This window comes from Monodon monoceros, unplaced genomic scaffold (genome assembly GCF_005190385.1).
Source record: "Monodon monoceros isolate NGI ecotype Baffin Bay Population unplaced genomic scaffold, NGI_Narwhal_1 Super_Scaffold_4, whole genome shotgun sequence".
NCBI classification, from domain to species: domain Eukaryota; kingdom Metazoa; phylum Chordata; class Mammalia; order Artiodactyla; family Monodontidae; genus Monodon; species Monodon monoceros.
In genome coordinates, this window is record NW_021703781.1 from 35,819,244 (window position 1) to 35,843,189 (window position 23,946).

Below are 23,946 nucleotides of genomic sequence, written 5' to 3' on the forward strand. Positions count from 1 at the left end.
TCCTCTCTGTCCTTCAGACTGAATAATTTCTGTTCATCAATCTTCAAGTTCATTAACTTTTTTCTTTTTTAATTTGCACTCACTGATCTGCTGTTTGGCTATTAGTAAAATTTTCATTGCAGATATCCCTTTCACTTCCAGAATTTACATCCAAATCTTCTTATACTTTCCATTTACTTCCTGAAATTTCCCACCTTTCAATTATAATGGCTATCTCTTCTTTTAGGTCCTTGAATATATTTCCAATAGCTGCTTTACAGTCCTTGTGTGATAATTCCAACATCTGGTTCATCTTGGGATATATTCTTTTGGATAGTTATTTTTCTTCTTATGAGTCAAATTTTTCTGTTCTTTCAGATTTCTACTAATTTTAGTTGTATGCTGGACAGCGTGGATGCCACACTGAAGGGATGCTGCATTATGTTTTCTTCCTTTAAAGGATGATGTGTTTTTTCCTGGTTGACAGTTACATTACTGGAATATCCTTTTGGTTCTGCCAGGCTTTTATTCTTTGTTAGGGCTGTTTTGTTTCAAGTTTGAACTTGTTCTAGTTCATGGCTCCTACTCTAGGCTATAGCTCTTATTTCTCAGGTTTGGCTTTTCTGGAGTGTAAGATGAAATCCCAAGATGCTCAGGGAGGTCTCTCCACTCTGGATGGTATGGAACTCTAACACTGTGAACAGTGCCCAATCTCTATTACCTCAGTTCTCAGCTTTGGAGCAGGTGATCTCTGCTAGGTTTCTTGGGGTCTTACCCCATGCATGTATAGGCAACCCTTGGCCAAGGACACACACAATGAATTCCCACAAAACACACCCTTCTCAGGTCCCTGCCCCGAAAATTCTGGCCTCTTAAGAAACTTGGAACTCTCTGACTTACACCTTTTTAGTTCAAGGATATTACTGCCCCTGGGGCTCCACCTCCCTGTACCATGGCAGGAAAACACCTATAAGAAGAAAGCCAGGGCAGCTGTGGGGCTCACCTTGTGTGTTTTTCTTATCTCAAGGTTCAGTCTTATGATGCCTGCTACTCAATGCCTGAAAACAATTGTCTCATATATTTGTCTTTTTTAGAGTTTCCTTCAGTGGGAGGTTATCTCCTGTCATAACTGGAAGCAGAAGTATAATTGCTATTTTTAGATATTTAAAAAAAATTACAGAATCTCACATTTCCCCTCAACAAAAATATATATTTACATGAGCAGTTCATAGTTTTCCTGGCAGCTTCAGTGTCTTAGCATGGTCAACTCTCTCAATAATAATAAATCACATTTGTACAGACATTTTTAGCATTTAAAAATCCTCTTGCAAATATTGATTTGTTCCTTACAACATTGCATTTGTCTCATTCTACAAATAAGAACCAGACTTAAAGATGTTAATTCCTTTTGGGCAGTAATGAGAATTGCAACCCAGATTTTCCACCCAGGAGTGCAGACTCCGCTAACCTATCATTTTAGTCAACAAATCAGGTACCTCCCTAGGACGAGTCTTGCACCATATGCTGAGAAAATTAACATATTTCTCCATAATGGTACACACTATAGTACAATGGTTCTGGAATATAGTATAACCAGGAGCTTAATTTGTTGCTCTAAAAAAATTGGAGCCCATTCTGGCTTGACAAGGTGACACTTGCATACACCTCTTGCATGTCTCAAGGTGATCTGTGTGCAGAGCCCTTCCAGTTTCCATTCTAGCTTCTTTTCTACTCATGAACTGTCGAATGAGAAATGAGAATTTGATCAGGGATGTTGGTACCTCTGACTACTGTTGGGGAGTGGGTGTGGGGTCAACATGGGCATGTGACGAGGTCTTAAGCTGGACAGGTCTCCTAGGTTGACTGCTATCTACTGGCAAGTTTGCACTGGCAAGAGTTGAGATATTACTACAAATGTTTTCATCCTTTGAATCAGTCTCAGAGCCTTTTGCCTCCCATAAAAGATGATGTTGCTTCTCACTTATAGTTACTCATAAACAGGCAGTTGATTGCACGCTAGAAACAGGTGATGAGCTGGCTTTAAGGATCAGGCATTTGTGCTAACCACTGCTCTTGCTCACGTGGCACAGGGAGATATTGTGTTTGAATGGACATGCTGGCTGGTCCTACATGGATGATGCTATGGAGAGATGATATGAAATGATTCAACCTAATAAGCCCAAAGGAGCAAGAATCTTGATGCTGAATTCCAGAGAACTTCATTCTATTACTTCAACTTTTCTTTCATCATCACTTTAATGTTACCCACTGATCTTAAGGGACTCCCTTCTCTTTTTTTTGTTGTTATTGTATTTTTTTCCCTTTTTTAAATTGAAGTATTATTGTGTTAGTTTCAGGTGTACAGCACAGCAATTCATTTATATATATACACATATATGTATACACATATAGAGAGATATATATCTTCTTTTTCAGATTCTTTTCCCTTATAGCTTATTACAAAGTACCGAGTATAGTTCCCTGTGCTTTACCAGAAGCTCAGAGAGGAGAGGTGAGGCCAAGGAAAGGAGAAAAGTCCAGCCAGATAGTCCAGGGCTGAGTGAACTCTGCGTCCACTCTTACTAGTTTTCCCTCTTTGCCCTTAGCCCCACCCAGCACTGCTTGACCATACTCCCCTAAGCGGCTTTTCTACCGGGCCCGGGTCACCCACCAGAACTCAGGCAGCTCTGCTGATGGCTGGGAAGTGGGCAGAATCAGGCATCTGTCGACTCTCCACTTCTGCTTTCTCCAGGAAATGAGCAGAAACCCAGCTCAAGTGATTCATAGTGAAACATCGTTAAAGACTGAAGATTCTGGGCTCGGTCCTCTTCTCCTAAGCCTGAGGGGCTGTGGCTGGTTATGGGGGCGCCCATGCCATCTGACGTCTCTAGGCCCTGACGGACATACTCCAGGTAGGTCACCTTGCTCTTGGCCACGCTAGGTCAGCCCAGAGGTGGGCATGGGGGTCCTGTCTTCCAGGGCAGGCTGATTGGCCGCCTCCTGGAAAGCTGAGCATGGGAGCACATGTGACCACCAGTGCCTGATCTGGGTTTGTGCGTGTGGGAGAGGAGGTAAGCTGAGGAGCAGGAAGTATGTGCAGGGCAGGTGGCACATGTGCTCAGGGCCACTCCGATGTCTGGGTCTGCTGGGGTATCCCACTCTTGGGGTGTCTCAGTGTTGGGGTGTTTGTCACTGTTGGGCTTTGCTGAGCCAGGCCAGGCTCTGGCACTGTTCCTCATCCTCCTACTTCAGGTCAAGCCCTTTCTCATGGTTCTGTTAAGGAAGGTGACCTGCCACACCTAGGAGAGGCTGGACACGGGCCCGTGTCTGCCAACTGTGCAGGGGTGGAGAGAGGGGCTGGCCGTGAGACTCCCCTGCCCACCCCCCATGTGGGCCTCTGAAGGGTCCCAAACAGAGGGGGACACTTCAGACTGGTCACCAAGAGATCTGGCTCCTTCCTGGCCCTGTGGTCACTGCTGGGCATCTCGTAAGTAGGCACCCCTTGGGGCCATCCTTTCCTCGTCCGAATTACCACGTCAAACCTTAGCAACATCAATATTTTTGAATCAGCAGGCCCACTGGTTTCAAGAATTAGCTCTTTTCTCACCACCTAAAATTGCACCTTATAGAACACAGAACCAATCCTTCGTCCCAACCTCTCTGAAGCATGAGGAGCTAATCTGGTAACTAAGGAGTTCGTGTGTTACCTTTTCCATGGAAAGTTTCAATTTTAATATGATTTTCTGCATAGTCATCCATTTAATTGTTCAACAAACATTTATTGAGAGCCACTTCCTGCCAGGCACTGCTAAAGACGGCCGGGTCAGTGGTCAGGGGAGGGTGGTGCCCAGTGCCACAGGCTCCAGTGGGCTGGAGAGCAGAGGGTAAGGAGTAGGGGTCAGGAAGCCCGGGAGAGCACATGTCTTCTGAGTGGAGGCCTGAAGGAAGGGAGGGCCTGAGCCATGTGCGTTTCTGAGAAGCTTTCTTGGCAGGGGGAACCGAGAGGTTCAAGGTGCAGAGGAGGAGGCCTGGTGGAGACCAGGGTGGCAGTGAAGGCCAAGGAGTGTGCCAGGTGACCTGGCCAGAGAGGGCTGGGGTTGAGTCAGGTCAGGGAGGGCCTTCCTGTCCAGTGTGAGGACCTGGGCTGTAGTCCCCGACTTGGGAAGTTTTGAAATATTGAGTAGACAGAGAAGAAAATTTAGAAAAAGCGTATAGGGTATAAGGAATAAAAATTGCATAAGCCCTGTGTGCTGTCACCTCAGTGTTGTTTTAAAGATCATGAGCATCTTTGAAGTCATCTGTGTGCTCATCCTTCTCTGTCTCTTCAGAGCTGTTATGAATTTTGGGTTTATTGTTCTTTTGCCTTTCCTTATAGTTCAACCTTGTATATTTAAATTGCTAAATATGTTATTTGGTTTTGCATGGTTTTGACCTTCGTAAATAGCAATTAAATAGTCTTTTAAGACTTGCTGAATTGCCTCAAAATTGTTTCTGATACTCCTTCATATTGTTGCATGTGCCTCTAATTCATTCATGTTTATTGCAGGATAGTATCCTGTTATACATGAATATACCTCAGTATACTCTCCCAATATACTGCCAGTGGGCACTTGGGATATTTCTAGGTTTTGTTTTGTTTTGTTTTCCTCTTATGAGCTGCTAGGTGCTGTTAGCACTTGTAAGTGCTAGTGGGGCTCTCCTTGCACATATATCCTGGGGCGTGTGTGCAAGAATTCCCTAGGGTGTGTATATCCTAGAAGTAGAATTGGTAGGTAGTAGGGTATATAAATCTTCAGCCTTATTGGATGATATCAAAACTTTTTCCAAGCCAATTGTACCACGTTACCCACTCATCAGCAAGATGTAAAAGCTTCTGTTGCTCTACATCTTCACCACCATTTGATCTTGTTAGAGTTTTATTCCAATTCAGTGCAGATGAAAAGCCATCTATGTTTTGAATTTGTAGTTTTTGAATTACTAAGGTTGGGCATCTGTTTATATGCTTATTACTCACTCTAAATTCTTTTTCCTCTTCAAATCTTTTTCTCTATGGGCCATCTGTCTTTCATCCTATTGGCTTTCTGTAATTCGGTACATATTCAGATGTTAATTCTTTGTATTTTATGTATGTTTTAAATACTTTTCTCTTATTTGTGCCTTGTCTCCTTATGTTATTTGTGATTTCTATTAATGATTGAATTTCTCAGTTTCAAACAAGCTTAATTTACCCATATGTTCTCTTATGATATAAACTTGTGTATTGTCTAAGAGATTCTCCTCCACTTTAAAGTCATAAAATTATTCTCTTACATTATTAAATTTTAAAAAATAATTTTGCCCTTCATATTTAGTCTTTAATCCTACTTAGTAATGATTTTCCTATATGGTGTGAGGTAGCAGGTAATGTTTTATTTTATTTTGTTCTTTCCATATGGATAACCAAGAGTCTTAGCTCCACAAATCAAAAAGGCCATTCTTTAGCCACTAATCTACAACTCTGTTGTAAATCTGTGTAGTGGGTCTGTTCCTTGGCTGTCTTCTGTCAATGTGTTTCTCCCTTTGCCAACACTAAATAATATTATTAACTAGAGGCTTATAATAAATTTTGGTATCTGGAAAGAGTCTCCTCATTTTTTTCTTCTTTCATTCTGGCTTGACATTCTTGGTTCCTTCTTACTTAATATGGATTTTAGAATCAGCTTATCAGGTTCAACAAAAAAGTTATGTTCAGATTTTATTAGAAATATAATTTGAAGAGAAGTGATATCTTTATGAACATGACTCCGCCAATTCATGAACATGGTTTATTTCCTTATTTATTTAGGTCTTCATTAAAATATCTAAATAAAATTTTATAATTTTCTTTATAAAATTAGTGCACACTTTGCCTAGATTTATTCTTAAACGGTTTATTTTTATATCATTGCCACGGTCTTTAAAAATATGTTTTTTTGACTCTTGCTGACATATGCTCCCATTTTAAAGAAAAATCACTTTCTATGGGTATCAAAGGGAGAAGAAAGACTAGCAGTTAAGAGGCTGTTGTAATAATCCAGGCTGGAGATGATGGTGGCTGGCCCCAAATTGATAGTAACAGAAATAATGAGAGGTGGTCAGAGTGGTGAGATTCTAGATATTTTTGAGAGGGATTTGACAGTGTTGCAAGGGTTGGGTGTGGGAGAGAGAAATTTAAGATGATTCCAGAGCAACACAGAGACTGGAACTGTCATTTACTCAGCTGGGTCAAGGGTGGAAGGAACTTATTTGCAAGGTGGTGATTATTCCAGAATATCGATGTGGACATATGTAAAGGTGGAGATGCCTATTAGACATCAAGTGGAGGAATGAATTCTTGGCACGCCCCCCCAGGTGGCCTTCATGATAGAAAAGCAAGGCAGCGTGGCCACTTGGGGGAGGGGGTGTTGTTACACAAAACAAACCGAAACATCGAGTTTGGCGCAGAGAAAGGTTTATCAATCGAGGAGGCGCCAACTCAGAAGATAGGAGGCCTAAGCTCGTCTCAAATCTATCTTGCTAACTGGCTGGGGCACAAGGCTTTTAAAGGCGAAAACGGTAAAAGGGATAGGGTCGTAGCATATGTGATCAGTTCATGGACCTTCTTCTGATCAGTTGGTGGTACGGTAACGGTGATGTTTTGGGAATCTCAATCATCAACCTTCTGGTTCCAACCAGTCTGGGGTCTACGTGCTTGTGCTCAGCGTGTAGTCACCATCCTCTACCTGGGTGGGGATCTTAGTTTCTACAGAACAACTCAAAGATAAGCATCAGATGGTTATCTATTTCCCTTCAGGAGGAACTAGGAGTCCTGTGACTCTCCTGTCCTAATCATTAACTGCTAGAGTCTGCTCTTTGGAACACGAAGAAGGCTTAGGAGACTAAAGCTTTTTTTCCCCCCTATAAGTAAGAAATGAGGGGCATGGAGGGTCTTTTTCACCCGGGAGAGCCCCATAGGGTCGTGCTCAGTTTCAGTTCCCCCTTTCATTTGTTACTCTTCAATCCTGAGGGGAACAGGTGCTGGACAAGATCTTTCTTATTCTCTTTCAAATGAAGTTTTGGATAGAGGGGTTAAAATTCAGCAGAGGAACTCGATTTTACTGGGACTTGGTTTCAGGAGTGGAGATATTTTGTGCAGAAGGGGAAGCAGGAAGATGAGCTCCTCAGAGGTCCTTGAGCCACACTGTAGAGCTCACACCCATTTTATTTACAACTAGGGCCTTGCTTTGGTTGTCTCCCTCCAAGGGCTTCAAACCATCAAAATGCACCTGCATTTTGCATGGGAAATGATGTCTCCAGGCAACATTTCTAAGCCCTCTGCACACCTGTTAAACACTTAAGTCTCAAAGTCCAGATCTGTGTTATCCAATACAATAGCTTATAGCCATCCCTGAAAAGTGGCCAGTCTGAACTGAGATGTGCTGTAAGTTGTAAAATGCACCTCGGATTTCAAAGATATTACAAACAAACAACAAAAGAAATATAAACTATCTTATCTCATTAATACTTGAAAATATTGATTACATATTAAAATAATATTTTGATACATTGGCTTAAATAAAATATATTTTTAAATATATTTAAACAGATAGATTTACCTAATTTAACCTATTTATTCTTACTTTCTAAATGTGGCTGCCCCCAAATTTAAAATTACACACGTGGCTTGAATTTGTGGCTAGTTTTCTATTTCTGCTGAGAAGCACCCTTCAGAGAAATGATGCTTCTTGTTCCATGGCTAAGGCTTTTGTGAGAAACATGGTTCAAGAAGGATGGGAAGTTAGAGAAGTGAAAAGTCACTTGTCCTACATAATTCCAAGAAGAAAGAAAGGATGGAGGATAAGAAGAATGGAAATAGTGCTTACAACAAGCTGTACACTAGATAGGGCACTGGTATTTGCAATCTCATTTGATCCCCACAGTGAGATCAGTTTCATCACTCCCACTTTACAGGTGAGAAAATGGAGGCTCAGAGAGGTAAGGTCCTTTGCCCTCAGACAGTAAGTGCTTCGTCTGGGATTTGAGCCTGGTTCCACCTGATAAGTCTGCATGCTTTGCATTAGGAACACTACCACTGAAAAGCTGACGGAACACTTCTGGAGAGATGTAGTCAACATTTGGCAGGAGTGTGAAAACTGCTCTTCCCTTTTGGCCAATGGTTAATCCTTTTTTTGAGAATTCATCTTCATAGATAATTCACAGCAAACAAAAAGATTGCATGGGGATCCTTTCTCCCAGCATTGCCCATAACAGCAGTGGAGATGCCCAAAGCATCCCATTAATAGGGAGTAAGAGAGTCAATTATGGGGATTCGACCAAGAGGATTCTTCTTGGTCATTAAATCTGATAATTTAAGGAAAAGAGCAACACAGAATGCGCTTATGGTATGATCATGGATGCTTAATGCATCAAAACCTTGTACATCAATTACAAGTAAAATATACTTGGATGTGAAAAGTAGTAGGCAAAAAAAAAAAAAAAAAGAGGGCAGGAAACACTTGTTGATTTTTGTATTTTCAATAATAAGAAAATTGCCAAGCAGCACTCCAGTATCAGATTTTTAAAAGATATACACAAAATATAAAGAGTTATACAGTCAAAGATGAAAAAAGATATGCACACATGAAGAAATTGTGTCATAGAGTGGTCAGAGCATATCGGGAGTTAATGATGTTGAAACCTACAGTGAGCCCCCAGAGATTTCACTCCTCCCAGGAATTTGGAGGGTGAGGAATAGGATGGGGGAATCTCAGCATCTCGAGACCTTCATACAGAGACCTAGCCTCTGCCCACACTCTCCACCCTACTTCCACTCTGCATCCCTCACAGTGGCACAAAACCATCTGCGGTTCAGCCTCACCTCTCTCGTCCCTTTGCATGCCCTTCCCCCGGAGCAATTCTCTCTAGCCCATCCACAATCTTTCTTCACCTCCCCTCAGGCTCCCTCTCCAAAGTCCCTGCTTCTGTGAACCCTCTCTTACTATCTTCCACCCTCACCCCACCCCACCTCATCCCCAATTACCAGCTCCTTCCTCCCTCTTCCCTCTGCTCCTTCCCCTTAGTGCTGGATTCCTGCTCCAAAAGTTGTATTTCAGGCATTGTATTACAGCATCCTTTTTCCTGCCTCCTGTCCCCTGCAGGCTGTGAGTGCCTGAGGGCAGGGGCTGGGCCCTCTGGGCAGGCTCAGCATCTACCAGAGGGTCTCTGTATGCCATCTGTGACACTCCCTGCTGAGAGCCCCACAGGGACTCCCAGGACACTGCATGGGATGAGGGCCATGTCCATTACTGGCATTCATGGTCCTTTCCCAACACACATCCTCACCCCATCCCTGCTCCCTGTGCTCCAGCCTTGAACCCCACCTTTGTCTCTGAACACACATGCTACCTGGAGTGTTTGTCCGCTTTGCTTTGGGGACACCTCCTCCTCATCCCCCAGTGCCCATCCTGGGTGCAGTCTTTTCTGAGAAGCCCTTCCAGACCACCACTCCCCTTTCTGGGCTGGGCCATGAGCCTTCTCTGTGCCCCACAGCCAGGCACCACCATGCCCAGCACCTACTGCACTGTGTCTGTTTCCTTAAGTCCAGGGTGTGGATCAGGGGCAATTCTGCTCCTTACATGTTTAATAATCAAATAGCCACAACACAGAGAAAGCTGAGTAAAGCCGCAGCTCTGGTGGCTAGCCTGGAGGGTGAGTGACTAACGCTGGGTGTGCTGCTGGTGTCAGCCCAGGAGTGACTGGCCAACTAGTGCCCACCTTGTGCCAGGGCTAATGAACCCTGGACCCTGTGGCTCCCAGAGAGCAGCTCTTTCCTGGCGGGATGGCGAAACCACAGGGTCCTGCTCTGGGCCTGCTTGCCTGCAATGTGAGGGGGCCATGGCAGGCCTTGTGCTAAACAGCTCACAGCCAGGGGTCAGCAACAACTCTGCAAGGCCAGCCAGGGAACCCCTGTAGAGCTGTTGGCAGTAAGAGTTTCCAGCTAGTACCTGAGGTGCCCCTGAGGTCTGTTTTTACCACAGTTGACCACTGTGTCAAGCCAGCCTGGAGTAGTAAAAGGGGGTGGGGGGCTTTGGAGTCAGAAAAGTCTGCATCTGACCTTGATTCTGACACTTAGCAGCAGTTTGATTTCAGATAAGTTACCTATTTTCTCTGAATCTCAATTTCTCTGAGCCTTGCTTTCCCCGTCTGTATAATGGGCATAATAATACCTACGTTACAAGTTTTCTAAGATTAGAGAACACCGATGGCCTGTTAGTGATGCTCGTTCCATTACGGCCATTCTTACTTAGGAATCATTTCTTTATGTTCCAGTGGAGGCCAAGCCACGGATTAACTCCCTCGCTGGGAGGCTCCTGATTATGGGAGCTGGGCTGCATGTTACCTGTGCTGTCACCAGCCCATGTCTTTGTGTGACAGTGGTAGCTCAGTTGCAGCTAAGCTTTGAGGGTCTGGCCAGGGGAACTGCTCCCTGGCCATTTTTGGCAATGTGGAAGTCGGTACACATACCGAGATATAAAACTGGGTCCCTTCCCCAGGACAGCGTGAGTTCCTATATTTTGTTGCTGTTGCAAAAACCACAGAGGTGTGTGCCAGCCGGGAGTGCACAGACTGAAATCAGAAAAAGGAAGTGAGGAGGACCGTGGGAGGTGTTGCCCCACCTGCCTGGTTCCTGCCAGTCAAGTCCCCATCTTAGTCTTCAGGGGAATTCCTGAACTTCTGGAAACAACCTGAGCTGCCTCCTTTTCCTCTTGGGTCATTTGAGGCAGGATGTAGGGCCCTGGCCTCTGCCGTTCTCTGCCTGCGGGCACTCTGAGCCCTCGGCTGATGTAAGAGGTGGTGTCACTTGCTAACTGGAGGGGCTTGGGACTGCACCAAGGTGATCGCTGGTCCTTGCCCTAGAGCTGGGTGTCAAGGCTCTCAGGGCACCTCTGGCTCTGCTCACACCTCCACCCTCCCAGCCATTGTCTGCAGAGCTTCTATTTTCCCACCTGCCCCTCCTGCGGCTTCCCGCTGCACATGCTCTTGTTTTCGCCCTGGAGCCTCGCTCCTGGGGACAGCATTCCTGCTCCTGGTTTCTACTCTTTATATTTGAGATGACCAAATCCTCACTTCCAGTCCTGTCTCCATGCACTCCTGGCCCCACACCTCTTAAGGCCTCAATTTGGTCCACTCAGTGTCCTATTGTCCTTTCAAACCAGCTCCTTGTGAAAAAACCCGAGATTGGACAGACTCAGTGGACAGGCCAGCAGGGAGGTGATGCAGAAGAGAAGCCAAGGACTCCAGAACACATCCACAGAGGGCCTTGTAGGCTGACATTCCCTCAGGAAGTGCAGGTAGATTTCAAGAGCCTCGAGGCAGCAATATGCACAATGGGGTAGGGTGGGGGGCCGCATGTAGGATGGATGAAGGTGCCACTGTGAGACCCTGGACATGGCCTCACATACATTCACATGCTTAATTCTTCCCACAACCTTGCGAGGAAGATTTTGTTCCCATTTTACAGCTGCAGACACTGAGGCTCTGAGAGCCTAAGTCAATAAGACTGCAGGTTAGAAAGAGAGCTAGGATTTGAAACAGATCTGTCTGATGCTGCTCTGGGTCAGCCTGCCCTGGGTGGGGAGGGGTTGAGACAGGTCTAGCCAAGTAGTCTAGGCTCAGGGTTGTGGTGTTATCTTACTATGGAATCAAGGCCAGAGGCTGCCACACATCCTAGACTCATAGGGCCCATTTCCAGATGCGCTGAGCTGGCCTGCTGGTGAACTTGGCACTCTTGGGACCTGCCCAGCTCACAGTTAACCCAGGGCCTGCTGCCTGGCCTTCAGACAACAGGGTTTCCTGGGAAGCAGGAGAGACCTAAAATTAGTCCCTCACTCTCTCCCTAACCAGCACTGTGACGCTGGATGAGCCACCCGCCTCTCTGGGCCTCAGTTCTCTAGGCATTGCACACTCTGGGATTCTTTAGCAAGGCACCCTTCCGGGGACTTCCAACATCTTCCCAGGCCCCCATGTCTCCTGGGGACACACAGGCATCACCTGGGACCTTGTAGAAAACATGCCTGCTTGGGGCCCACCCAGACCAATTAAGTGGTAATCTCTGGGGACCAAGGTGTGCAGCCAGGGCTGGTGATGATGGCTCTATATCTAAACTCATCAAGTGGATTCTTCATCTCTTTGGATTATCTCAGAGGTCCCTTTGCCTCCTTGTTTCCAAGGTGATCCTTCTAACTGGAGTGCTCATCACCTACGTGTGGGGTGTGCGTCAGGCCCCCGGCTTGTCTCTCCCTGTTCTAGGCCTGGCTTATGCCAGCCAGGAATAACCTTTCTAGATCTGTGCTTATCACATTGTTCTCCTTTTCCAGACTTTCAAGATCTTGCCATTATCTAGAGCCCCACGTCTAGCTGTGTCGGCCTACGTGACTCGGCTATAGTGTGATTTCTCATCATGCCTGCACTCAGCCCTCCCCTGTCTGGAGAGTCTGTCTGCTCTCACTGAGCTGGGTGCTGCTCAGGGTCCTCATCTAGCTCTTTAGTCTGGTTTGTGCAGATCAGGTTGGGATGTTAGTGAAACCCCCTTTGAGCAGCAGCCCCAGTAGAAGGAGCAGGGGAGGCAGGGGGACGCTTCATACCAGCATGTTACTGACGACTTCTTTGTCTCGGGACCCATCGTCCACAGTTTCACGCCCACTTTTTCTTCAATGTGTTCTCAGATGCAGAGACAGATAGGAGGGTGCATCTTTTATCCACAACCCCAGGTACGGCTACTCCCGTGCCATGTGCTCCTAAGAAGGTGCAGGCTAACGTGTGCCTGCTGCACAGAGCCACTCAAGCAATGAGGGTGGAATTCAAAGTACGTGGGAAAGGCTGGCTGGTGGAGGGCTCTGCCGGGCTTTTTCCAACATTGCCATGCTGCTAAGCTCAGAAGTGGGGCAGGGGTCTCTCCTGTGCATCGGCTGTTCAGGAGCGAGATGCAGACCCAGCAGGCACACCAAGGCTGCAGAGAGCTCCTCCTGCGGTTCTGACCCAAGCTCTGCTGTTTCTCCTCTTGCCCCTCCACAGACAGCAAGGGTCGTTTCCACCTTTTTGCTATTGTAAATAATCATGCTTATAAACATGGGTATACAAGCATTTTTTGACTCTTTTGTGAGGGGTATCCTTTTACTTTTTATAATTGAGCCATCTTGTCTATTATTTCAGCCAATTTGACCAAATGATCATTTAATAAATACAGTCGATGCTTGAAAAACATGGGTTTGAACTGTGTGGGTCCACTTATATGTGGATTTTTTCAGTGTAAATACTACACCATCTATGGTTAGTTGGATCCACGATGCTGAACCATGGATATGGAGGGCCGACTATAAGTTACACGGGGATTTTCCCCACGTTATTCAGGGGTCAACTGTATAGTATTTTTAATTGGATGGAAAAGTGGATGGGAACTTGGGGTGCAGCCTCCACCCTTGACCAACATGGAGACTGAGGCCTGGGAGGGCCTCCAAGTGAGCCCCTATCTGAGTGTGGCTTCTGTTCACAGGAGATTTGACCCTGGCCCCAACCAGTGACCTTCCGAGGAAGGAGGGGGTGAGCTTAAGGAGGAGCACGTTGGCTTTGCAGCCAGACACAGAACGTGCAACGTGGCCATCTGCGGAAGTGACTGGCCCTCTCTGAGCCTAGCTCTCAGCACCGGTAAAATACTGCCCCTGTTCGTTTGCACCCCCACGGGGTGTTGTGTGAAGATCAGCAGAGACGATACAGAGATTAGGATGCAGAGCCATAGTAAAGTAAGCTTCCAGCAAGTGGAGTTATTATACAATTAAACACGTGGGTGTAACCCTTTGGTGCTGGATAGAAACGGGCGAAGGGACTAAGCCCTTAGCCTCTAGCTTCTCTATTGGTGCTCTTTCCACCTCGGTATGTTTGGTTTTTTTATGTCAGGTTGATTGACATGTGATTTACAGACAGAGTATTTTACCCTTCTTAGTGTGCCCTTTGGACACACGTGCACAGTTGTGTGACCACCACCACGGTCAAGATATAGAACATTTCTACCACCCCTTTGCCCTTTGGAGCCACCCTCCTACCTGAAATCCCTGGCAACCACCAATCTATTTTCTGTCCCTATAATTTTGCCTTTTCCAGAATGTCATGTAAATGGGGTAAGGCAGTACGTAGCCTTTTGAGATTGGCTCCTGTCACTCGGCATAAGGGCTTCGAGACCCATCCGGGTTGCCGTGGGTCAGTAGTGTGTTCCTTTTTACTGCAGAGAAGCATCCCAGTGTATGGAGATACCTGTTTGTTGTTTCATTCACGCCTTGACAAATATTTGGGTTGTTTCCAGGTTTGGGCAGCTATGAATAGATCTACTATAAACATTCATGTATAGGTTTTTATATGAACATTAAGTTTTTACTTCTCTAGGGTAAATACCCAGGAAGGTAATGGTTGGGTATACGTTTAACTTCCTCAGAAGTTGCCAAACCGTCCTCCAAAGTGGCCGCACCACTTGCATTCATAGCAGCGAGAGTGACAGTGTGGTTGCTATGCATCCTTGTTAGCACTAATGGATTTTTTTTTTTTTTTTTTTTTTTTGCGGTACGTGGGCCTCTCACTGCTGTGGCCTCTCCCGTTGTGGAGCACAGGCTCCAGACGCGCAGGCTCAGCGGCCATGGCTCACGGGCCCAGCCGCTCTGCGGCATGTGGGATCCACCCGGACCGGGGCACGAACCCGTGTCCCCTGCATTGGCAGGCGGACTCTCAACCACTGCGCCACCAGGGAAGCCCTGGATTTTGTTTGTTTTTAAAAGACACTCTAATAGGTGTGTCCTGGTATCTCAGTGTGGCTTTAATCTACATTTCTCTACTGCTAATGTTCTTGTCCCCTCCGTGCTTCTGATTAACTACAGTAGGCTGTGGAGTGAACAGAGCATCCACATTATTGCAACTTCCGCCCACCCCTCCCCCTTTTCACTTGCTTTTTTTAAACTTTTAACTTGTAAGCTCTCTTGTTAGTGTGTAATGGTGCGGAAGAAGGAAGCAAGGCCGAGCCCCACCTTGCACATGTTTTTGGAAGAAGATCGGTTTGTTATTTTTTTTCGGAGAGAACTGACACAGGAGAAGAGCATTTGGATCTGCTGACATACAGCGAGGAACTGACTTTTGAGTGGAAAGGAAAACAGGTCATTTACAGCCATACATGGGAAGTTGCTCTTCTGTTCTGTATCATCTGGTTTAGAGGCTCCACCAGCTCCTGGGCCTGGGGACCATGCCTGTGATACAGATGGCAAATAGGTATGCCTCTGCACTGGGTGTGTACAATCCAGAAAGGGTGACAGTCATATACGCAGACAAGAAAAGGGGGGGACTTCAATCTTGAATTTTATCATAGCAACTCTTTGTCACTAGGTCTGAGCTTCCCCACAGAATGCACTGAGTCCCAGGTTTCCTCTGACCTGCCCCGTTGGAGGGTGGCTCCACATAACTTCTTGCTCCGTTTCCTCCAGAAGAGCTTCCTTGCATCTTAGCCCCAAGGGCTGCTAAATCACATCTCATATCCTGAGACTTTTACCCATTGGCAGATCACCCCACAGGAAGTCAGGGATGAGACGGTCAATCAAATGTGGGTTTAGCGCCCGAACATCTGTAACCCAGCTGATTCTTCAGGCTCCAGATGTCGCCCTACAGTGCAGCAGCTGTGAGCGGGATGGCCTGGATGTTTTGCTTCTGAGATATTACAAAGCAGAGTTTGGACGATGCTATGGATCTGTGCAGGATAGGTGGGTTGGGGGAGAGAGGATGGGCAGTGATCCCCAACCCCGGGGGCCCGCATAGCCACTTCCAGCCCCAGTGCCCCAGAGGTCATAGGGAATCCCCCTTCTCAGGTCCCTGCAGACTTGTCACCTGGCTCCCAGCGCACAGTGCACAGACAGGGGAGCACCTGGTCCGCACCCCTCACCACACACAACCCACAGGCTCTCAGTCCACTCAGGCACCTCTCCAGCCATTCTGCACTGACTCACTGGCCTGCATCTCTTCTGTGGTCAGTGTGTAAAGCCCAGAGGGTGGAACTGAGATCACCAGGGCCATTTCAATGAGAAGAAAGTTAGACTCAGAGAGGGGAAGTAACTTGGTTAAGGCAGTACAGCAGCCAAGCTGGGACTGGACTCCAGTCCTGTGACTCCCATTCTGGCCTGCAGCTCCCCTCTGCCCGGGGGCTGAGTGAGTGGGCAGGTACCTGCACAGCTGCCAGTCTCTCGCTCCTGTGTCCAGGCTGCAGAAAGGCAGGGCCTCTAGTCGGCCTGGTTGGGCATGCGGAGGAGCCATGACTAAACTGGGCTACGTGCCACATGCCCTGAGCCTGACCCAAACTGGGAAACAGCTTGCCGGCACAGAGCAGGGCCTTGTCTTCCCCTGGACACCCCTGGAACCCCTAGCAGCCTCCAGACCTCTCATCCTGCCAAGGCCATCTTTCCCTTCACCCCTCCCCAAACTTCTACTTATCCAAAACACTTTTAGTGTGGTACCTGGCTAAGCCCCTCCTTCTTGCCTGGGCACCAAGCAAGCCCTTTTTTGAGTTCAGCCTCCGGTGTGCAGTGCTGTCTACAGACCCAGGGTAGACTCTACTTTGGCTACCGACTCACAATGGTACCCTGGGCAGGTCACTTCTCTGCTCCGAGCCTTAGTACCATCTGCAGACAAAGGCTGATAGATTTGACATTGTTGGATGGAAGGAAGATTAAGTGAAGGGATGCAGGTAAATGCCCGTACAAAGGAGGCTCCAATAAATGCCGTCCCAGAGCACTGACTTTATTCCCTGAGGGGTCCCATTATTAGCCCATTTCACAAAGGAGGACACTGAGGCTGGGACAGGTTTTGTCACTTGGTCTAAGCCCGTTGGATTCAAACTGGAACAGCCTGGCTCCAGAGTCTGTGCTGGTGCCTGCACCTGTTTACAGAGGTAAGAAGACACTTTTGATAACGAGTGAATTAGAATGGTTTCTTCTTGCCATTCTTTATGCAGCCCTGAGAGGCTACTCCCCACGTCCTTCCTTTTACAAACAAAACCGAAGCAGGCCTACAGGACAGGAGAGGGGATGGCCACAGCTTGACATCTGAGACATACAACTTCTCCACGGGATGCACAGATCCCATTTTGTTAGAAATTCTTGTTTTTCAAAAATCTGTCTTTTCAAGGGAACATGATTCAAGCGTCTCACTTCAGTAAACATGGCTTCTTAACTTCAGAGGAGATCTGAGGGGCTCTGATATCTCCCCTGAGCGTCCAGCTGTGTTCCCTAGGAACACATTTTCTCATGTTGTGTCCCAACACTCACTTTGTCTTCTCACCTGCTTCTCCTAGAAACGTGGTGTGTTAGCAGGCCCTCTGATTCATTTTATTGAATGAATCGGTTAGTAGCACCTGCTGGGATAGCCCCAAAATGACTTTTATGTGATAGAAACAAGCTTAGCTTGGCTCCAGCCACCATCCTGTGTGTTGGGATGTCCGTGCTGGACTTGGGCTGGCTCTGTTGATGATGGGAATGTCGGTCTGACTGAGACATAATGACTTTCAGAGTCTGGGGAGAATCCAAGTAGAAAAAGAACTTATTGAGAAGAGGAGTCTGGGCTATATATAGTGAGAGATTTGGGTGCCATCAGCATATAGGTTCATTCATTCATTTATTCATGTATATGGTAACAGTTTATTGAGCATCTACTCTGTGCCAACCCCTGATAAAGGTACAGTGGTCTTCTTGCACAGAACTAACATTTAGTGGATATGTGGCTCTCGGGAGTAATTAATGCTGGGGAATAGCTGAGGTCTTCTACAGTAAACTTTTGAAATGAGGACATGTGGCATCTGTCTGAAACGAGAAAACTGTTGTGGGGAGTCTGGAAGGACACTGAGCAGCAGACAGACAGAAACGCATCCAACAAAATACGTAGTGAGATACAACAAAGATGCCATTGTTTTTTTTTCTAAGTAAAAAATTTTAAAAATTATATGTTACGGGTGTACAATAGAGTGATTCACAATTTTTAAAGGTCATACTCCATTTATAGTTCTTACAAAATATTGGCTATTTTCCCCGTCTTGTACAATATATCCTTGTAGCTTATTTTATACCTAATAGTTTGTACCTCTTACTCCCCTACCCCTATATTGCCCTTCCCTCTTTCCTGTCCCCACTGGTAACCACTAGTTTGTTCTCCGTATCTGTGAGTCTGCTTCTTTTTTGTTACATTCACTAATTTGTTTTATTTTTTAGATTCTACATATAAGTGATATCATACAGGATTTGTCTTTTTCTGTCTGACTTACTTCACTTAGCACAATTCCCTCCAAGTCCATCCATGTTGCTGCAAATGCCAAATTTTCATTCTTTATTTATGGCTGAGTAGTATTCCATTGTGTATATATATATCTTCTTTATCCATTCATCCGTTGATGGACACTTAGGTTGCTTCCATATCTTGGCAACTGTAAATGATGCTGCTATGAACATTGGGGTGCATGTATCTTTTTGAATTAGTGGGTTTTTTTTTTTTTTTGGATATATACCCAGGAGTGGAATTGCTGGGTCATAAGGCAGTTCTATTTTTAGTTTTTTGAGAAACCGCCATACTGTTTTCCACAGTGGCTGCACCAATTTACATTTCCACCAACAGTCTACGAGGGTTCACTTTTCTCCACATCCAGGCCAACACTTGTTATTGGCTTCTTTTTGATGACAGCCATTCTGACAGGTGTGAGGTGATACCTCATTTGTGGATTTGATTTGCATTTCCATGATGATTAGCGATGGTGAGCATCTTCTCATGTGCCTGTTAGATGCCATTGCTTTTTACCCATTAAATCAGCAAGAATTAAAAAATGGTAACGAAGGAAGTATGGACTCCGGTACATGCTTGAAAGAAGACTGTACCTTGATGAGGTGTTTCGGGAGAAGCTGTTTGGAAATACGTGTCCAGAGCCTAACATTTTTACCTCTCTTTAGACCAAGCTATTTCCTTTTAGGAATGTACTGCAATCTGGTATTTAATCATGAATATATGGAAAGGCTTAGACACGAGGTCTATCATCACAGTGTTGTTTATAGTAGTGAAGCATTGGAAATGACTTAAATGCCTAAATGTAGGGGATTACTTAAATAAAGGATCAGCATGGTTCTACAGCCACCACACACCATTAAAAATGAAGATGCAGAGGATCTTTAACAACATGGGAAATATTCACAATACTTTTCTGTGACATAAAAAAAGTTATGAACTAATTTATGAGGGAAACAATGGATTGAGAGAAGGTATTAGCGATTTTAAATGCAACAAGGGATCAGTTTCTAAAATATACTCGCTCAAAGCAACAGGAAAAAGATAGGCAAGGACAAATAAGCAAAGGTTATGAGTAATCATTTTTCAGAAGAGGAAATCCAAAAGGCTATGTATGAGTCATATGAAGAGAGGCTCAGACTCATTAGTAAGTGAGAGAGAAGCAAATTAAAATGAGGGATCAGGACTTCCCTGGTGGTGCAGTGGTTAAGAATCCGCCTGCCAATGCAGGGGACACGGGTTTGAGCCCTGGTCCGGGAAGATCCCACATGCCGTGGAGCAACTAAGCTCGTGCACCACAACTACTGAGCCTGCGCTCTAGAGCCCGTGAGCCACAACTACTGAGCTCATGTGCCACAACTACTGAAGCCCGCGTGCCTACAGCCCGCGCTCTGCAACAAGAGAAGCCACTGCAGTGAGAAGCCCATGCACCACAACGAAGAGCAGCCCCTGCTCACTGCAACTAGAGAAAGCCTGCACACAGCAACGAAGACCCAATGCAGCCAAAAAAAAAAAAAAAATGAGGGATCACTTTACTTCAATCAGATCAGCAAACATTAGAAAGCAATGTGATGTTAAGCAGGGGTATAGAGAAGATGGTAGAGGAGCCTGTGGGGGGAGTGTGGCCTGGTGCCAGCTTTCTGGAGGCATCTGAGTTGATGGTACTTGGTTGAACTGAGAGACATACACCCTTGACTCAGCACTCCCGCTCTGGTGTTTATAGCCAGAGTCAGTCACATGCAGCCCCATGAGGGGAGTCTCGTGGGAATGTCCAGGACAGGATGGAGGGCAGTCTGAGGAGTCTCAGGCAATCTGACCATCTACTGCGGAGCAAACAAATCAAATAGGCACGTGATGCCCACTGTGTAACACGGAGCAGCGGTCAGAAGAAATGAGGTTGACGAATACAGAGCCACGTGCTTGGGTCTGAGGTCGTAATGTTGAGTGAGACAGTAAAGCTGAGAAAAGATGCAGAAGGCCGTTCGGGGAACTTAAAATGGTGCATCCAGAAATCATGTTCTCGTGCCATGTTTTATAAGGACTCGTGCTATCAAGCAGGGGGGCTGGGTGGGGTGGGGAAGACGGGGCTGGGGGATGAAAAGCCAAGGGAAGAATGAATAAACCATCAGCGCCAGAGAAGAACCTGGTCCTGGTCAGGAAAGAGACCATGCTGAGACTGAGAGATGTGAGGCACCCCGCCACCTGTCCCTGAGGGTCAACCTCAAAACGGAAACAAATAAACCCGCACCAAGTCCCAGACAGCCAACCAAAAAAATCAAAAGTACAGATAAAAAGTTTGCTTCAACAATATTATTGAACAGTCTATTCGTAGATAAAAGCCTGAATATCAACAGTCATTTTTCTGGATATAGGCCTTGATATTCTTCCTGATATTTTTTTTTCTTCCCAATTTTCAATGCTGAACATACATGGCTTTTGTATAAGAAAGTGACTTCTGCAAATGAAGCCTGAGAGCAATAAGCATGTGTGATAGAAGAAGAGCCAGGGACTCATGGAGTTTTGTACCTAAAGGGTGAGAATGTTCCAAAGAGGGAGGACTCATCTGGCCACGTGACCCTTAGTTAACTCCCATTCTAGCCTGCAAGGGGAGTGTGTTTGGGCTAAAAATAAAGCATGACACACCTCCACAGCTGCTTAGCGCAGGGCAAAACACCGGGAGACCCACCTCCGTGTCGATCTGTCTGTTTGCTGTCCCTTGACTGGTGGCTCTCGGTTGCTGGCAGCATGCCGGGATGGACTCCTATGTGGTGACATCGTGGCCTGGGAAGGCTTCTTTCAGGGAACCTGGACACTCTGGTCCCTGCTGGGAGTTTCTTGCACTCCTGACAAAAAAACAACAGGCAAACCTTTGCTGTTCTGTGAGTCAGTCCTGACGTGGCTACAGAGTATGACAATTGAAAAGTCAAGGACACAAATAAAGGTACCTTCTCAAGGTTACCTATCTGGTAAATCAGGCTTTGGCCAGTTTCATGGTGTATGTCCCTATCCTCACGCCTACTGACCCTGGGTCCCCGGCTCGTACACATTACTTTTGTGTGCACTAACAGAGAAGTCCTTTTAAGTTAACTTGGGGGTTTAAAGAGTCATTTTGAGGACAAATTCCTCTAAAAATATTGAGTGTGAAGCAAATGTTGCTGAGAATGAACTTACATCCTTTTCATCTCATGTGGTAGAAGGAAGTTAAAATAGAAGATACAGAATTACATGCCTCTACAAATATTGGTGGGACATTTACACGTCTGTTCTATTTACTCAGCCTTTTTAAAGAGAAGCAGTGTCAAGTAATCAAAAAACAGGCTTTGGTGTTAAAGGCTTGCATTGCAACTGCATGTCTCACTACCCTGGTGCCTTTTGGTTCAGTCAGTTTCCTTACTTACATAGAAAAAATAGGAAAACCCATCTCTTTCGTGAGAGAGTCTGTGTAGAGAGCCCAGGACGGTGCCTGGCAAACGTTAGATTGTCAATATGAGTCACATCTAAATTGGAATCTCTTTTTTCAGAAGTGTTCCTTATTTTAGTCAGTTTCAGATTCTTAGAGGAACCATCTGCAACAGGAACTGGACTGAATGAGGATGGTACCTTGTCCCACAATCAGTTTCATCAGAAAGTGTTGTGACAGGACTGTTCATTTTTCTTTTTTGCTCTGAATTCAGATCTGCTTTGCTGAGGCATGGAGGCAAAAGAGGTCTCAGAGGCTGAAGACAGAGCTGAGGATCCAGGTTCTGAAAATAAAGGCCAGCCTGATGCTGCTCAGCCTGATTTCCCACCAGGAGGGCAGACCCCTGGCCCCACTGCCCTCTGGGAGATGCTAGAAAGGAAGTTTCTGGAATACCAGCAGTTGGCTCCCAGGAGCCCAGCTGAACATCAGAAGAGCCTGTTGAATCTTCTCCCACTATTCCTAAAGGTTGGTGTTCTCATTTTTGAAACTGTAAAAAGATGATACAGCACTCTGGGGACACTTCTGGGATGATTGGAAGCTGGAGTCAGTAGTTTTAATATCATCACAAGTAGTCTCTGACTGGTTGCTTAGAGGAGAGTGTTGTGCTATTTAATAAAGATAGCAAGCAAGACTCATCTCCAGGGTGAGGATGGGCTTGGAAATGATGGACAGTTGGCTCTTGAGTACCATTGTCTCTTTAGTTTAAAAAAATGATATTGTTTAACAATGATATTTTCAATCCCAGCTTGGGAGCCAGAGGAGAAACCTGCACCTTCGGGAGCTAGAAGGGCATCTGTGTCCTGACATGTGAGTGGCAGGGTGGCTGGTAACCTCAAACACCAGTAATGCCAACACCAGGGCCTGGGAGAGCCGGAACATAAATTGTGCCAAGAATGCAAACTGAGGTGTAATCCATGGGAGCAGCAAAGCAGTGCTCCCTCCCCTGGTTGCAGACACACAAGAGAAGTCCAGCCTGTCCACTGGGCTGGCACTCTGACTAGTGGCAGCTGGTGACAGTTTGGGTACAAGGGATTTCCTTTATTGTCTTGGAATAAAGCTCCTGCCAGTGAGGTCTGCCTTATAGCTGAAAATATTGAAGTCTAATTGTAGAGCTGGAAATGCGTCTTTTTATGAAGACTTAGTTTTTGCTTGACTATTGATTTTGGGTTATTAGTACAAAAACCATGTACCTACATTCAAAGTACAGAGAATATGAGATACTTTTCACATTGGAAAGTAAACTAGAACAGATGGAGGCTTTGCAGGTTTTTATTGGGAAACCCCTTTGTTAATATGTTTCATCTCACTTATTAACCAGGAATACTTAAGGATTTCCAAAGATGACTCAGAATTTTCTTGGGATCATATTTATAGGATGCATGGAATACTTAAGCATGCCTTTCTGTAAAAAATTGCCAAGTAACTTATTGTCCGTGAATTCATTGATTTTCTCCATGTTTCAGATTCGGATACTCCATCCAACCCATTTCACAGATTGGATAACTGGGGCATGGGGAACATACTGGAAAAGAGGAACTAGATAAGGAGAGAGGGCCAGGTTTCTCCTTCCCAGCCATCCCTGCTCTAATGACCCCAGCTTCTGGGAGGTAGCTTTGTCTCACCCAGTTCTCAGATCAAATCTGCCTTATAAAAGGAAAAATGTGAGCATTGCCCCCTCCCCCCCAAATCACCGGGAAGGCATATGGGGTCCAGCCACTGCACTGTATCTTTTCCACCCCTCTGGGCAGCCCTGGCTCTGATGAAAGGACTCTGCATCTGAGAGCCAGGGCTTGATATTTCCTTGCCTCTCTACAGATTGTTGATTTGAGAATTCATTCATTTGTTGTACAAATATTTATTGAGCTCCTATACTCTGTTCTAGGGCCTGGTGCTATGAAAGTAAGGACGACAGATAGAGGTTTTACCTGCATCTGTCCAGAGCAGAGGATAACTGACTAGCACCCAGAATGTGTTCTGTTTGGCTTGTAGGGGTTAAAAATGAATTAGTGCCATTTTTTCAAAGTGGAAACTTTTCAGGTGAGACTTAGACTTCAGATTTCTCTTGAAAATATTTGTAGCTGTAATACTGATAATTGGATGGAGATGGTTGGGGGCACCTCTTTTAAACAGAAGATGGTCTTGGTCTCTCAGTTTACCCTAGTCCC

General features: G+C 45.8%; 1 protein-coding gene across 12 annotated transcripts in view; it reads left to right on the forward strand.

Annotated features, from left to right (window-relative positions):
• The first annotated feature begins 2,673 nt into the window (after positions 1-2,673).
• The window catches only part of WDFY4 (WDFY family member 4), a 278,318-nt gene continuing 257,045 nt past the window's right edge, over positions 2,674-23,946 (forward strand). For 7 of the 12 annotated variants that reach the window (XR_003797097.1, XR_003797100.1, XR_003797098.1 and 4 more), the window contains exons 1-2: positions 2,679-2,891; positions 21,996-22,246. Coding sequence is in view for 5 of the 12 variants with exons in the window: in XM_029245830.1 (XP_029101663.1) it covers positions 22,013-22,246 (234 nt within the window). In the remaining 7 variants the exon portion in view is untranslated. Of the gene's footprint in view, positions 2,892-21,995; positions 22,247-23,946 lie in introns of those variants that run through there. The other 5 variants (XM_029245825.1, XM_029245826.1, XM_029245827.1 and 2 more) reach the window with 4 other exon arrangements.